The sequence below is a fragment of the Danio rerio genome, chromosome 5, assembly GCF_052040795.2.
Source record: "Danio rerio strain M-AB ecotype USA chromosome 5, GRCz13ab, whole genome shotgun sequence".
NCBI classification, from domain to species: domain Eukaryota; kingdom Metazoa; phylum Chordata; class Actinopteri; order Cypriniformes; family Danionidae; genus Danio; species Danio rerio.
The window spans coordinates 45,477,898-45,494,316 of NC_141025.1; the positions used below are offsets into that span (position 1 = coordinate 45,477,898).

Sequence of the window (16,419 nt, forward strand, 5' to 3'; positions counted from 1 at the left end):
TATTTACTTGACAAGGAGTAATTAGCATATGTTACGTAACTTGATGGATTTTAAAATGTTGAATTGTTTCAGTGCTTTAGTTAAAAAACTAACAACAACATAAAAACTTTGTTTACTATCATGCATGGAAATCTATAGGACGTCAGCGGTGAGATGCATTGTTTACCGTCACCTGAGTCTATCAAATGGCATTGTTTACATCTTTTCACCGTGAAGAAACTTCATCTGAAATTTGTAAGTGTAAAATGCCATTCACACATTTGCTTACCATCCATCAAACCAATGGAATGGACATGTGCATTCAAAAAATATTTCTCTCATTGTGCGGGCAAATCTGCAGCTATGGAGGAAGGGTTGAGACCGCAGATAAACATGTAACAACAAGGAAGCATCCAGATCTGTGCCAGTAGGTAGCAGCCGACTGTTATCTAATAGGTCATTTCAAAAAACTAAACGAAAGTAGGAAACTGATGACAAATGAATCTTGCAACACATTACATAACTTGTTGACTTCATTTTAATGGTTCACTAGGCACTGTTTATATTCAAAGTAAGTCTGCCGTCATACATGTCAACTAATTTGAATGTAAGTAACTTTACAAGTATCAGATTTCTATACTAACCAAACTATTATTCTCTACTTATACTTTATTTATCTACTAATACTCATACTAATACTTACTTTGCTTATATAGTCAATAAATCAAGCATAATCATATTCACATCATTATGTTAAGGGAATAGTTTGCCCAAAAAAGAAAATTTTGTCATAATTTATTCACCCTTAAGTGGTTCTGAACCAATTTTATTTATTTATTTATTTATTTATTTATTTATTTATTTATTTATTTATTTATTTATTTTCAAAAATCATCACAAACAAAAATATTTTAAAGAATTTTGGAAAGTGGTAGTCGCTGGCATCCAAAAGATGGTGAAAAAAAAATATTCACAGATTATTCCTTAGATTTACACAATTTTCATACGTTAAGTGGTTGTAAACAATTTATTTGGGATGACTTTAAACAAACAAATTAGGTTGAACATTATTAAACTTAATTTGTTTGTTTAAATTCAACACAAATAAATTGTTTGCAACAGTTCAGCAAGCAACACTTTTTTCAGAGTAGTACTATGGAAGTAGTTTGCAATATCTTAAAACAATCTTATAAAATATATAAAGAGAGAGAGAAAGTAAAAAATAAATACATGACGGAATATTCATATTTAGTTGAAGTATCCTCTAATTTAATTTTATGTTTAACCTCTTTTAATGTTAAATTTGTTTCTTTTTCAGTAAAAGGTTTCAGATGATATAATACCCATATCCTCTAATATCCCCATAGTCTTCTATTTGTGGGATTTTAAAACAAAACCCCCCCACAAAAACAGAACTATTTATAATACTAAGGAAAAAGGAAAAAGATTTTTGATTAAAAGATTATGGTTTCAATTAAGGAAGTTTGTAATCTCATTCGGTCCTACCCTTTTCAGCATCAAGGAATGCAGTTACAGGTGCCTTTAGTATGTAGAGTTTCCATTACAGCTCACACCCTGCAATCGCTGATCCGCCCTTTGTGGCATCTTCAACTGGTCTATATATTGGGATGTTGAAAGAGGGGACCTGTATGTAGACCAGATAACCACTGCTCTGCTGCTACTGAGAAAGAAACCTTACACTTCGAAAAGGTAAGTCACTTTTATATTGTTCTATGCTTTCTTATTAAACTCACTTTAACCATGTCTGTCATCAAATTAACCATAATATTTGTTGACTAGTTAAGCCAACACTGTTACTTTATACATCTGATACATTATAATACATTTCAGGCTTTGCAAAATATTTTTAGCAAGATGGGAAGACAAGCACAAACCACTATCATTGAAAATGAGAAACAGACTGTGCAATCAAAGGTACTAATGCATCTAATTATTTCCAAATGATTTATAGTGTTCTTCAGTTTGACTGACACACATTTTTCATTGTAGCGGCCAGTCGATCGACCAATTCGATGTCCATTCGCTGTTCAGTTACGCAACTACAAGGATGGCTCGACCCACCAGGACTCACTTCATCACAAAGCGGCTAAGGTACTTTTAAACTGTAATTATAATAATGACATGTTTACAGTAATGATATTGTACATTCTTAAAAATTAAGTGATGCCGTAGAAAGTTTTTTTATTTTCTTAATAATCTTATTGTCAACGGTTCGTAAAGAAGCCACCTTTTTTTAAAGTAGTGTAACCTTTCAAATATCTAAAGAAATTTTCTTTTGACTGTAAAGAAACTTAAGCAGTTAAAGAAACTGTAAGAATTGATAGGTTACATGTTTTTTTAGGGTCCTCAAACATTAATGTAATTCAATTAAAGAGTGTATACATGATGTTAGTTGTAAATAAATCTTTAAATTGTTTCCCCAGAATACGCCCTGCAATTCAAAAACTTGTGAGGGCTCCATTATGAATCCCAAACCTCTGATCCGCGGCCCATCCAAAATCACACCTTCCCCAGATGACATGCTCAGCCAGGCAGAGGATTTCATCGACCAGTACTACAAGTCGCTCAAAATGTAAAAGCTGTTTACATAAATAAAGATGATTTCTTTTAGTGGAATTTTGTCATGCAATAGCCTGTATGCATGTATGCATATGTCATTAATTACTCACCCTCATGTCGTTAAAACACAAGTTAAGATATTTTGAATGAAACCCGAGAGCTCTCTGTGACTCGGCAGCAAGGGTCCAAAGATGTCCAAGTATGATCAGAGCGTTTGATCGAATTTATAAAACTACGTGAATACTGGAATATGCATGTCATGCTGCTGACATTTATTGATGATGTATAAACTGGGTGCACCTTGTTTTCAAGCCTGTCGCAGCACAGTATTCTTCATAGAAATTACTGAAGATTTTCACAGAGAATGGCATGCATTTTTTTTGCCCAGCTTTATTTAAACCACACAGGTGTCCGCAAGCTGTAGCTACTGATGCTGAGAAAAAAATAATTAAATTAAATCTGTATTTTTTTTTTTTGTTTATTTGCACATAAATGTTGTTTTATAGCTTCATAAATTATGCTTGAGCTTGTTTGAAGATGAACACGAGGGTGAGTAATTAATGACAAAATCTTCATTTTTGTGTGAACTATCCCTTTAAAAATAGCCTTTGGCACATATGATAACATAAATCAAATGTGGGTGGAGAATAGTTTATTTTTTATAGTTTCCCTATGCAAGAGAAGTGAGGATTCAGCAACTCGAACGAGAAAAACAGCTTTACTTTTATCAATGACAAGAAAATGAAATAAAACATTACTGTTCTGTCGACTTGATAAACACGATGGGAGTGTGAAAGTCGATTTACCTTGCTAAATTAAAAGGTCATTCTTACCTTTTTACGCAGCCCGGGCTCGACGGAGCAGCAAGCGCGGATTGACAGGATCGCGCTGGAGATCACTCTGACCGGGACCTACTCTCTCACCACCGAGGAACTCGCTTTTGGGGCCAAACAGGCGTGGAGAAATGCGCCAAGATGCATTGGCAGGATCCAGTGGTCCAATTTACAGGTTAGAGATTTTTTTTAATGTCGCTTTTTGCAAGCATAGCTCTCGTGAGTTTATAAACACGTAACAAGTCTTATCTTTTGCAGCTTTTCGATGCCCGTGATTGTAAAACCGCTGAGGACATGTTTAATGCCTTGTGCACTCATCTAAAGTATGCCACCAACGGAGGAAACTTGAGGTGAGGGGATTTTTTATTTAACCCCGTAAAACCTAAAATATCAAAAATAGGCAGAAACTAGACCTGAGATGTTTATTAAACCATTTAGCGAAATAAATATAAAAAAAAATCATAAACATTTTTTCATGATATTTATTTTGTATTACATTTGATACATCAGGCGTTTGTGCAACTTTTTGTTCATAACAATGTAAATTTTAATTACAAAAAAATAAAAATAAATTGCCCTTAACATTTGGTCAACAGAGAACATTTCAGACAGTTTTTATCTTTGTTTTTTTTACATTAAATACTTTAAAGACTTGTATTATTTCACTTAGTGGTATGCGTAATTGCAGTTTCAGTCCTTGTACAGGCAAAGATTCACTTTACACTTACAGAGTACACAGAGGTTTGAAGTGATTGCTGGAGCAGTGCTTTTATCTTCTGTCTGTTTCTCCAGTTTCATGCTTTCTAACATCAAAAGGCACACTGCAACTTGACCTTTTATAATGTACAATCATTGTGAAATAACCAAAATGCATTTCAGTAATTTAAGTTACTAATTACATTAATTAAATTTTCCAAATACGGTATTTGTATTGTAGTAGGTAAGATATGAATTACATTACAAAAATTTGACGTGATTGTTCAGGAATAAAGCACCCTTTATACCAGTTGTATCAAATTAGATACATGCATTTTCAACACAATTTATTTGTAACATAGAGAATTAATTATTAAGTATGCATTGTTTTAGTCAAGAAAACCTTTATTTAATAAAATTAGTAACAATAAAAATTGCATTCTTACTAAAAACAACTTGAAATTAGCAAATATTTTCCAGCTAAAAAGCATGCAAGTAATTCAATGAGAGCAATGATTCTTTTTTTTTTTAATTGTAAAACTGGCTATGATACACCCGATAATGCTTTGAAGTTAATAATTTTTCTTGGGAAGTTTCACATACACAAGGCAAAAATAATGTCTTTTACTCCCTCCTTTAATTTTTTCTGTAAAGATTTAAAATATTTTATAATTCTTTGACCTCAATCACAAGAAGGCTATAAAAATCTAAAAGAAGAAAAAGAAGAAGGCTAAAAAAATCTGTACAATCTAATAATTTAAATATGATGGATCCCCCTAAAGTAGCATTTTTTATTTAATGTATGTTCTGCATCACCAAGTTTTGTATGACTGTTACATTTGTTATCATATAATCATGTATGCTTGTCAGTTAAATGCTTCAATGATGATTTAAAAAAAAAAAAATCAATGAAAACAGCCATTTTTAAAAGGTAAAAAAAGCCCTTACACTGCCTGCACTGTCATGAAAATCCACAAGAGGGCAAAAAATGAACAAATTGATTTTACGTCTTAGGAAGTTGTGTATCAAATATGGTATGTGCGGCTTTACAGGGTTAATTACCAATAGACTGTCGTTAGCATCCGTTCTGTAGCAATTATGTTGGTGTGTATTCCATTATGGCAGAAAACTTAAAATATATCAACGCCTGGGCTATATATATATATACATATATTATAACTTTTAAATGAATAAACCACATGTAAGGATTAAAATGTTCTTGAATCGCCTTATGGAAAAATGTTAAATATTAACCTAAAGGAAAAATAAATCTTAATGTGTTAAAGAAGAAACCTCACATTTTACTGTCTGTATGGCATTCAATTTACAGTTATTATATTAAAATGAAAATATTAAATACCAGTGTCTTTTTAAATTTTCCATTTTCGAAAAATATGGGTAAAATAGATTTCTATCTTTGTTTCTTGTAAACAGCACATCCTGCCATTTCTGACTTGTACTTATTAATATATATAAAATTATAAAACACGGCTACACTGAATGCACTGATTGCAATTTTAGTGGTTGTTCTATTCTCTGTAGATCATGCTAAAATTGTATGGTTTTGGTTTAGACTGAGAGTCTCTTGTTGTTCTTCTGGTTTTGGCAGGTCTGCCATCACCGTGTTCCCTCAGAGAACAGATGAAGGGCATGATTTCCGTGTTTGGAACGGTCAGCTGATAAAGTATGCTGGCTATCAGATGGATGATGGTAGTGTGATCGGCGACCCAGCGGGTGTAGACTTTACACAGGTAAGCAAAATATATGGCCGCTTGTTTAGTTGAGCTCTTACCTTTTAATACATTTTGCCAACTATTTACATCTCTTATGAAATCCTGTTAAATTTTGCACATTGTTTTTATAGGTGTGTATTCAGCTTGGGTGGAAACCAAAGTACGGTCGCTTTGATGTGCTTCCACTAGTCCTGCAGGCGAATGGAGAAGACCCTGAAGTTTTTGAAATTCCTCCTGAACTGATCTTGGAGGTCCCCATTGAACATCCAGAGTAAGTGTTTAAGTTCTTTCTAGGAAAAGGAGAGAAACTGATTTTTTAGGACATCAAACATATCATAATAAAGGGACAGTTATCCAAAAAAAAAAAACACATAACAAAGAAAAGTCTGTTGTCATTTACTCAACTTGTTCCAAACCTATTTGAGTATCTCTTTTCTGTTGAACACAGTAGATGATGTTTTGAAGAATGTTTGAAATTGGTTCTATATTATTATTTTTTTCCTATTTTGGAACCAACATTCTTCAGAACATCATGTTTCATTTGGGGTCAATTATGAATTCTGATATGTTATAACTCCAGCAATTCAGAAAACCAATCAAATAGTATTTTCTTCTTCATTTGTGCAGGTATGAATGGTTCAAAGATCTAGACCTGAAGTGGTACGCGATTCCTGCAGTGGCCAACATGCTCATGGAAGTTGGTGGTCTGGAATTCACAGCATGTCCTTTCAACGGCTGGTACATGGGCACAGAAATTGGAGTTCGGGACTTCTGTGACAGTCAACGCTACAACATTTTGGAGGTAAAGTGGCCTTACTCTCTCACGGCAGTAGCTTGTCTTAGCTATTTTTGATACTGATGTTTTGTATTTACCGCTTTATGTCCTGTAGCGCGTTGGCCAGTTAATGGGCTTAGAAACACGCAAGCTCTCATCACTGTGGAAAGACCAGGCACTTGTGGCTATCAATGTTGCCGTCATTCACAGCTATCAGGTAAAGCTTTCCTTCACCTTTGTTTTATGAAATCAATATTATTCATGTCATTTTACAAGGCCAGTGTACTATTTATTGTCTATAATATTATCAAAATTGTTAACAATGTGCAAGATGACAGCATTTATTGCGCATTATGCAAATTATTATCTTTTTTTTTTAAATCTTAGTTTGGGTTTTGTTTTTTTACATCGATAAGATTTAATTTAACATATGATATCAACAGGTAACCGTGATCTCAAGTGTGTCTTTACAGAACTGCAATTAATATAGAGTGAGTTAAATAAACACGTTTTTTTTTTTTTTTTTTTTTTTTTTTTGCCATCTTGCAAACGAAAATACTTTTAAACAAAGCCAGTTTGATTTTTCTTTTCTGGATGGAAGATTTTGAACAAATAATTTGATATAATGATTAATTTGCTTCCTTTCTAAATAAACTAAACAACTCATTCAGTAAACAATGTAGTGAACTACTCATTAAACCAGCCATCTACTGGCAGCTTTATTTAAATAAAATTTTTTTTTTTTAAATCTATGACAGCTATAAACCAGCCAAGGTACCACACTCTAAATCAGGGGTGCTCAAACTCGGGTAATTAAACTCTCCAATTAAACATCTGAACCAGCTAATCAAGCTTTTTCTATCTATACTAAAACTTCCAGGCAATTGTGTTAAAGGAAGTTAGAGCTAAACTATGCAGGACATTGACCCTCCAGGACTGAGTTTAGACACCCCTGCTTTAAATAAAACTGAGTTCTTTTAACTTAAATTTGGGTAGAAATTAAATCTGTTGGGTTCATCCATATTTAACCAAATGTGGGGTTAAAACCACACTCAGCAAAATATGGGGGTTTTTTTTCAGGAAAAAAATACCCAAAATATTGATACACCCTTCCTGTCAATATCACACACCCCTATTTAGCCACTCTGAAATTCAAGCCAAGATAAAGGCATTTAAAAATGTGTTGATATGTCTTCATGTTGATATATTTCTATGCAGAAAAATAAGGTCACCATCACAGATCACCATTCCGCAAGCGAGTCCTTCATGCAGCATTTGGAGACGGAGGTTCGTTTGCGTGGAGGCTGCCCAGCGGATTGGGTCTGGCTGGTGCCACCGATGTCTGGTTCCCTGACCCCCGTCTATCATCAGGAGTTGCTCAATTACATCCTGTCCCCATTCTTCTATTACCAGGTATCATATAAATAAAAATCAGACGTGAAAATCAGATGCAAAAAATGTAAGCGATAAGACGTCCCTGTCCATGTACTAAAGTGTGATATGTTTGTGTTTCTTAAGACTGATCCATGGCTAACACACAAGTGGAAAGATGAGAAGAAAGGACTTCGGAGATGCAAGGTCAGCTTCAAAGGACTGATCAGGTAATGGCAGACCAGCAACTTCTAAACAATAAAACACACTTTATCACTGACCAATTTGCATGTCTATAATAATAAAAAAACATCTTTTTTGTCTTCTTTGTAGAGCTGTATTTTTCTCTCAAACACTCATCAAAGCTGTCCTGGCCAAGAGAGTGCGCTGTACTGTTCTCTATGCCACAGAAACAGGGAAGTCACTGAGCTTTGCCAAAAAACTGAACACCATGCTCAACCGGGCCTTTGACTCCAGGGTGAGAATGCTGTCTTTGGAGAAATTGCTTTCAGTGTAGTCTTATAGCAAAGCAGTATATGAAGAATAACAACAAAAAGTTGTGATTTAAAGTTGATTCATTCTTTTTTTCTGGTACAGCTGGTATGCATGGAGGAATATGACTTCAGTGAACTTGAGACAGAGACCCTTCTGATGGTGGTCACCAGTACCTTTGGCAATGGAGAAAGTCCAGGAAATGGAGTGGTATGAGTGCAATTTTGCTAACTATATTTTTTATTGTTGTTATTATTATTATTATTAACATTGAAATGTAATAAAAATTATTTCAAAGTTTTGTGGTTGGTACATTTCTACTGTAGTTAATCAAGGCTGAAAGAAATTTGCAATAATCTAAAATAATTCATATTGCAAATTGAACAACTGTTTTTATTGATACATATTTAAAAGAATATTTTATTCATGTGATCCAAAGCTCAATTTTCAGCATCATTATAAATTATTTTATATAATAAGAAAAAAAAAGATTGAAAATAGATTTTTTTCAGGATTCTTTGATGAATTGAATTTTCAAAACAGTATCGATAATTTAAATTAGAAATGACAATTTCCTAATGTCACTTTTAGCAATTTTAGTGTACTTGTTAAATATAGGCCTTTTTTTAATCATATTGACCCAAACCTTTTTAACAGTCCTGTATCATAAGCATAATTAGTATAATTTCTACACACTTTTCAGAGGTATTAATATATCTGTTTAACTAATGTATGTATTTTTTATTCTTCAGACCTTCAGGAAGCAGCTTTTTAGCTTGCAAAAAGTGAAAAACACCATCAGGTCAGTTTTCTAGCACTGAACATTTTTATATGCTCCAGTGAGCAAAATCGCTGACTTCCTCTTCTCACCACAGGTACGGTGTCTTTGGCCTGGGTTCACGTGTATACCCACAGTTCTGTGCCTTTGCCCATGCTGTGGATGACAAGCTTGCGGAGCTGGGGGCCAAACGTATGACAGCCACAGGCGAGGGTGATGAACTAAACGGGCAGGACGAGGCTTTTTCTGCCTGGGCTTGCACTGCTTTTAAGGTTGGTGGAGGTTTTCAAAAGGAAAACAAATGAATATAAATCATTTGCTGAAGCAAAGAATGAACAAATGATGCATCTGTTTTAAATTGAAGGATGCTTGTGAGGAGTTTAACATTAAAAAGCAGCTGAAAGCTGTGGAGGAGCAGACGGAAGGCTGGGACCCTCAGAGATACAGAGTCCAGCAGGACAGTTGCACTCTGGATCCCATTACAGGTACACCTTTGCCTTTACTTAAAGGCAGGGTAAGTGATTTAGCACAAAAATATTTTTGTTATGCTGGTTGAAAGGCTCCTAACATATTTATTGTTCATTAATTTAAGTGATGTAAAAGTATTTATATGTCTATATATAAATACATGTAATTATTAGCCTCTCTAAAATCACATACCCTACCTTTAACAAAAAATAAGTAGTTTTTTTTTTTCATAAAGTTTTAGCTAAACTCCATTATTTTTTTTCTGTTTGTCCAGCACTGTCTGCTCTTCACTCTAAAACCGTGTTTCCTATGACTCTGAAGAGAAGACAGAAACTGCAAAGTGCTCAGTCAAGGTTTGATTCTACAACTTCACTTGTTTTTGACAGCTAATATAAATACTGATGTTTTTGATAATGCTGTTTTAGTTTTTTTCAATGTATGTATTTTTATTCTTCAGTCGTTCTACTATCCTGGTGGAGCTGAAGACCGATGGAAACACAGATGCCTTGAAGTTTGCCCCAGGAGATCATGTGGGGATTTTTCCAGAGAATTCTTCGGAATTGGTGCATGGTATCGTGAAGCATCTCCCAGATGCCACTCCTGATAACCAGAGCCTTCATCTGGAGACCCTCTCTGAGTCCAGCCATGGTACAAATCTCTAATGGTGGCAGTTATCATAAACTATAGGAGGGCCCAATTTATATATAAATGAAAACATATAGTTCACCCAAAATTGTAAATTTCCTCGTCATTTACTCACACTCAGGTGGTTTTAAACTTTTATCAATTTCCTTCTTCTTCTGAACACAAAACAAGATATTCTCAAACATGTTGGACATTTACATCCAAAGTGGGAACAAAAAAACACTATGGAAGTCAATGGCTGTTGTTTTCCCAATATTTGTCAGTGCATCTTCTTGATGGCAGAGTTTATTTTTTATTTTTGGGTGAACTATCCTTTAAAGAAAAAAATTCAGTTGGGTTCTTAATTCAAATTTATTTATTATGCTTCTTTCATTTGGTGTTTTTCAGAGGGAAAGAGATGGCAGACAGACGAACGTCTCCCTGCTTGCACGCTCGTCCAGGCTCTAACATACTTCCTGGATGTCACGACTCCACCTTCACAAAGCCTGCTGCGCAAACTCTCTACAGTGGCGGATCAGGAAGAGGATCGCAAACGTCTTGAAGCGCTCGCATCGGTATTTACCAATACACCATTTCTACACGTTAACCATTAAAAAATAAGATCTTGTTTTGTCCTAAATGACCAGTGAATACATTTACAGCTTTCCTTCATTTTTCCATAGGACTTCCAGGAATATTCCACATGGAAGGATTTCTACAGGCCCACCTTCTTGGAGGTTCTTGAAGAATTTCCCTCTCTGAAAGTCCCTTCCGCCTTCATCCTGAGTCAGATTCCTCTGCTGAAGCCCCGTCTGTACTCCGTCAGCTCCTCGCTGGATCATCATCCCAATGAACTACACCTAACAATCTCTGTGGTGGAGTACCAGACCCAGGGTAAGACACAAAAACAAAACACTGGAGAATAGTCCAAATGATTTTACCAGACGTGAAGATAACTTTCTGTATTATTGTAGGTGGAGCAGGCCCAATGCATTTCGGCACTTGCAGCACGTGGTTCAACACCATCAAAAGAGGACACACAGTTCCCTGCTTTGTTCACCGGTATGAAGATCTCATTTACACACTTCACTCTTAATTGAATGGGTTAGTTCTTCCAAAAATGACAAATCTGTTATCAATGACGCACCCCCATGTCGTTTCAAACTCATGAGACCTTCATTTGTCTTCAGAACACATATTAAGATATTTTAGATGAAATCAGAGAGCTCTCTAATCCTTCATAAACAGCATAGTTTTTCCATATGTCCAGAAAAGGAACGGAAAACATTGTCAAAACTTCAGTAGTTATAATCATAGGAAGCTCCAAGAATACTTTTGTGCAGAAAAAAACAAAAAACAAAACTGTAAATACAAGTCTGTCAACCAATGTAACGTCTTAACAAATCTACATCCTGATCTGAAACATCAGCAAACAAAGTCATTTTTACAGTTTTATTGGCACACAAGTGTTCTCGAAGCTATTTATGATTATAGTTGAATCACTGAAGTCACATGGGAGGTTTTGACAATATTCACTTTTTCTGGACATCTTGGGACTACTACCATTTCTGTCTATGGAGGATGAGGGAGTTCTCTGATTTAATCTAAAATACCTTAATATATGATTTAAAGATGAATAAAAAGGTTTCAGGGGATGGGACTGGCATGAGGGTGAATAAATGATAACAGATTTACATTTTTTTGGATGAACTAACCCTTTAAAGGTATTATTAATTAAAGCATTTTAGTATTCAGTATCCTAATAGCTAGAATTAATGCTAATTTAGGTGTGGCTTGTTTACTGTTCATTATTTCAGCTCGGGGGGTTTCCATCTCCCAGAAGACCCCAGCACTCCTGTTCTCCTGATCGGGGCTGGCAGTGGAATTGCTCCTTTCCGCAGTTTCTGGCAGCAGCGCACTCAGGATGTGAAAAAGACAGGTAAACTGTGTGAGCTTCTAATGTAAGGTCATAAAGTTTAAATACAAAAGCTTCTCATGATGAATTTTATCTTGATTGGCCAGTTCACCAAAATAACAAAAATTTGCCATCTTTGGTGATTCATAAAATACAAGTAATTGGCTACCAGCACCCACAGGCTGTCAGTTGAAGATGGTAATTTGATAGTGTTTAGTGTCTTACATAATATGATCCAATTGTTTCCTTCTAACTACACATATTTTAATTTTGTTTTGCCAATATACAGTATGTTTCTTATATATACACTTCTTATAGAGACAGTTTACCCAAAAATGAACATTTTTAAAAATCTCCCACAAGTGGTCTCTACCCTTTTTGAGTTTCTTTATTCTGTTGGATACTAAAAGAAGATATTTTGAAGTGAGCTGACAACAATTGAATCTGTAACAATTGACTTCCATAAAAAAATAAAAAATAAAAAATACAATGCAAGTCAATGGTTGCAGATTGTCAGCTTTCTTCTTTTGTGTTCAACAGAAAAGAGAAACAGGTTTAGAATAAGTAAAGGGTAAATGATGATAGAATTTTCATATTTGGGAGAACTAACCCTTTAAATCTCAAAGGTTGCTAGTCTTTAACTTGTTTTATGAATAATTAACAACTAAATTTGGTTGCCTCAATTTTTGTTTAATCTAAAATAAAATAAAAAACAGTCACTTTCTCATAAACACAAAGCAGCAACTGTTTTAGCCTTATAAGGATTAAATTATTTTACAATAAATGCTTCTTGAGAAGCAAATGCATACTTTTGCAAGGATTTCTGTAAACTGGAGTTGTGCTCAAATCTTAGCTTTACTGTCACAATAATATATTTTATTTTAAAGGTCCCATGAAATTAAATACATTTTTAGATGATAGTTTCAGTATGTTAGTTTTTGTTTTAAATATTTTACTTAGGCTTTATTCTATTTTTTAAATACAAAAACACAAAGGAAATCCACTGGTATAAACATAGCAACCCCAGCAATAAATCAGAAAATACAAATAAATAAATAAAAAGTGAATAAATAAACAAATGGGGGTATTTACCATTCAAAGCAATCATAAAGTTTAATTGTAATTATCAGAGTAGGATCAATTGTTCCAATAAATCGTTGGCATAGCACTAATCAGTTTTGAAGAAATCTTGGAAAGGTTGCCTAACAGTTCGAAATTGTTGTTGAGATTTTGGTTCCAAGGAGTGTGTCCTCTCAAGCTGAATACAATTCACCCATCCACTCTTTGAAACATGGAGGATCATAAGTTTTCCAATTTAAAAGAACCTTTTTTTTTTTTTTTTTTGCAAGAGTTAGGCCCATCAAACGAGACTGTAAAAGAGTGTAATGTCTCAGAATATCCAAGAATTGCAAGGCGATTGTCTGGCTTAACCTTCTTTTCATAAACCTTTTTAAAAAGTCTGTTTTAAAGATATCTATAAACTAATGTGCTACAAAACAGTGACAAAATATGTGTTTAGAAAATATAAACATCAACAGCTTACTTCCATTTAAATGTATCAAAATTTTCTTCCTTGTCATCTCATATTTCAGTTTCTCATCAAATCTTGACCAATCAGATGCTCTTTCGTATCTGATATGCCCCGCCCCCTTCAAGACAATTCTCATTTGTTTTTTATTTGATGCGCTTGAACTCAGCCACACTCACTGGCAGACCTGTGACAAAAACAAAACCCCATTGGCTGCATTTTAAATAAAAGGAGCACACATTCATCTCAGTTTTTCAGTTGAGATTGTCAAACATCAAACAAAAAATTTTACATTTCAAAGCCCTTCAAATTAGAGTTAACTTAAATAGATTTCAGAGCTAACAATATTCCACAGAAGTACCATTTGTACTGCATGAGTGCCAGATATCTTACAAACTCCAAACTTGAAACAATACTGATTCATACCTAATGTCTAATTTCTATTTTAAGTCCAGGTTTTGACCTAAACTCTCATCTTTTCATTTTTAGGTCAGCAAATTAGCCCCATGACCCTACTGTTTGGCTGTCGCGATTCAGAAACAGACCACCTGTACAAAGTAGAAACCCTGAAGTTGAGACTTAATGGTATTCTGGGAAACGTCAATACAGCTTATTCACGCCAGCCTGGGAAACCCAAGGTACGTCTGTTCATTTCTGTCATACACTCAAAACAACATACACTTAGGGTTTACTATATCAAAATTCAGCAAGATCCAGTGTGTGTCTGTTCTGTCACTAACCTTGTGCTTGTGTTGTTGGAGCAGATGTACGTCCAGGATGTTTTGAAGGAGCAGCTTGTTGAAAAGGCTTTGGAGGTTCTTCACAAGAGCGCAGGTCATCTTTATGTCTGCGGTGGAATGAACATGGCCAGAGATGTGGCTCAAACTTTGAAAGATATCCTGGTCAACAACACAATCATGAGCGAGGTAGAAGCTGGAGAATATATGGATATGTTGAAGGTGAGCTTACTATTAATCCTCATATTTGTATAAACCGCATTGAGATCAATGAACTCATGACGTCTTCATTGACAGGTTGAGAAGAGATACCATGAAGACATTTTTGGAGCCTAAAGGGAGAATTCACTACAGTCAAAGAAACTACAAATGTGATTCGGATGGTTTTTTCCCATCATTTAACTATTTATATTGTTGAAGCATTAAATGATGTTGATATCTGTTTCTTGTTTATATTTTCAATGCCCTTTCATATTAATTACTCTATTTTAAGAGGCAAATGTTTGGCTTTAGTTTACCGAGCAGATGTTATGTATGTTTTATTTCTGAAAGATATTTCTGACATTATTATAATGTCTTTTATGCACATTGTCTTTTGGAATATTTGTAAATTTATTGATCTAAGCAGTCACTTTTTTCATGAAAATCATTTCTTTTTTGATCATTTACACTATTCACTAATTATTTTCCCTATATAATGTACAGTAAAATGGATTTGACTTAAATCATAAAGGAATTTAATAAAGGGGAAATGTATGTGTTCATGAAGTGTTCAATTCTTCAATAAATAAATGGTCAGATATGTATACAATGTTTTTTTGTGTGTTTATTCCCATGTAGTGTGACAAAATATTTATGATTTTACAAATAAGAACTCATCATTTGAGAATTACAGTATTAACCTGAATTCCTTACCAGTATGTAGTTTAATTGAACTCATTTGAATGATAAACTCACGACTTGCATATTTGACACCAAATAACAAATAATATAAATATTACTCAAATGTTTTCAAACATAAAGCATTTTACTTGAACATTATCGTCCAGATTTTAAAAAAATGTTTTTGAAATAATTGATCACATATTATTGAACAAGTAGATTAGTCAGGGTTCATTCATTTTTATTACAAAAATGAAAAGAAGTAAAGACAACTAACCTATAATCAAGTTAGGGCTGAGCAATATATCGTTTCAGCATTGATATCGCAATGTGTGCATCCGTAAATGTCACATCGCAGAGTGTGCAATGTTGGGATTATAGTTTAATATAGGACTTTAATCATAATGGAGTAAAGGTTTATCATCTGCATGCATTTTTAAAGAGACAGTTCACCCAAAAATTACATACCGTTTTCATTACACCCTTCACTTGTTTCAAACATTGTTTTTTTTTTTTAAATGAGCACAAAAAGAATTAAATTTATTAACTCCTGTAGTATTGAGTCAAGTGAAGTGTGAGTAAAAAGCGAGTAGATTTTAATCTTTGAGTAAACGGTTTCTTTAAGGCCTGTGACTGTGTGAGCATTTTAATGTTTAAAATTTTAAACATTCTGCCACAAGAAATTTTTTGTAACTTTAATAAAGATTAAATAGTATACAGTTAAGATGATGCAGTGTTGATTATTCAATATCTGTACCAGAATAGTGAATACCTGAAAACTATAACTCACTTTTATCTTTACTATATTTTATTTATTCATGCTTGTCATTTATTTCTTATATATTATTCGAGATTCAGACCTCTACAAAATCCCCCCCAAAAAACTGTTAAATCGTGTAGTGAAAATATCGCAATATATATCACAGAAAAACAAAATATGGTAATGTCAGATTTTTTCCAATATTGCCCAGCCCTAATTCAAGTATACAGATATTAGTTAAACTAATTTCCAAGACTTTTCCAAAACT

General features: G+C 34.0%; 1 protein-coding gene and 1 long non-coding RNA gene across 6 annotated transcripts in view; both read left to right on the forward strand.

Annotated features, from left to right (window-relative positions):
* LOC147844337 (uncharacterized) overlaps positions 1-16,419 on the forward strand; it is a 528,347-nt gene that overhangs the window by 422,042 nt on the left and 89,886 nt on the right. The window lies entirely within an intron of this gene.
* On the forward strand, positions 79-15,320 carry nos2a (nitric oxide synthase 2a, inducible). Of its 5 annotated transcripts, none has more exons than XM_087251589.1 (29): positions 79-234; positions 341-406; positions 533-586; positions 1,495-1,689; positions 1,831-1,914; positions 1,990-2,091; positions 2,424-2,572; positions 3,405-3,567; positions 3,651-3,742; positions 5,698-5,839; positions 5,953-6,092; positions 6,449-6,623; positions 6,712-6,813; positions 7,815-8,009; positions 8,115-8,197; positions 8,301-8,445; positions 8,565-8,669; positions 9,212-9,261; positions 9,335-9,509; positions 9,602-9,722; positions 9,980-10,058; positions 10,163-10,353; positions 10,738-10,904; positions 11,013-11,223; positions 11,304-11,391; positions 12,147-12,268; positions 14,262-14,410; positions 14,537-14,731; positions 14,807-15,320. In XM_087251589.1, exons 5-29 carry the CDS (start codon positions 1,855-1,857, stop codon positions 14,843-14,845), a joined length of 3,240 nt encoding a protein of 1,079 aa, XP_087107715.1. In that variant the 5' UTR covers positions 79-234; positions 341-406; positions 533-586; positions 1,495-1,689; positions 1,831-1,854; the 3' UTR covers positions 14,846-15,320.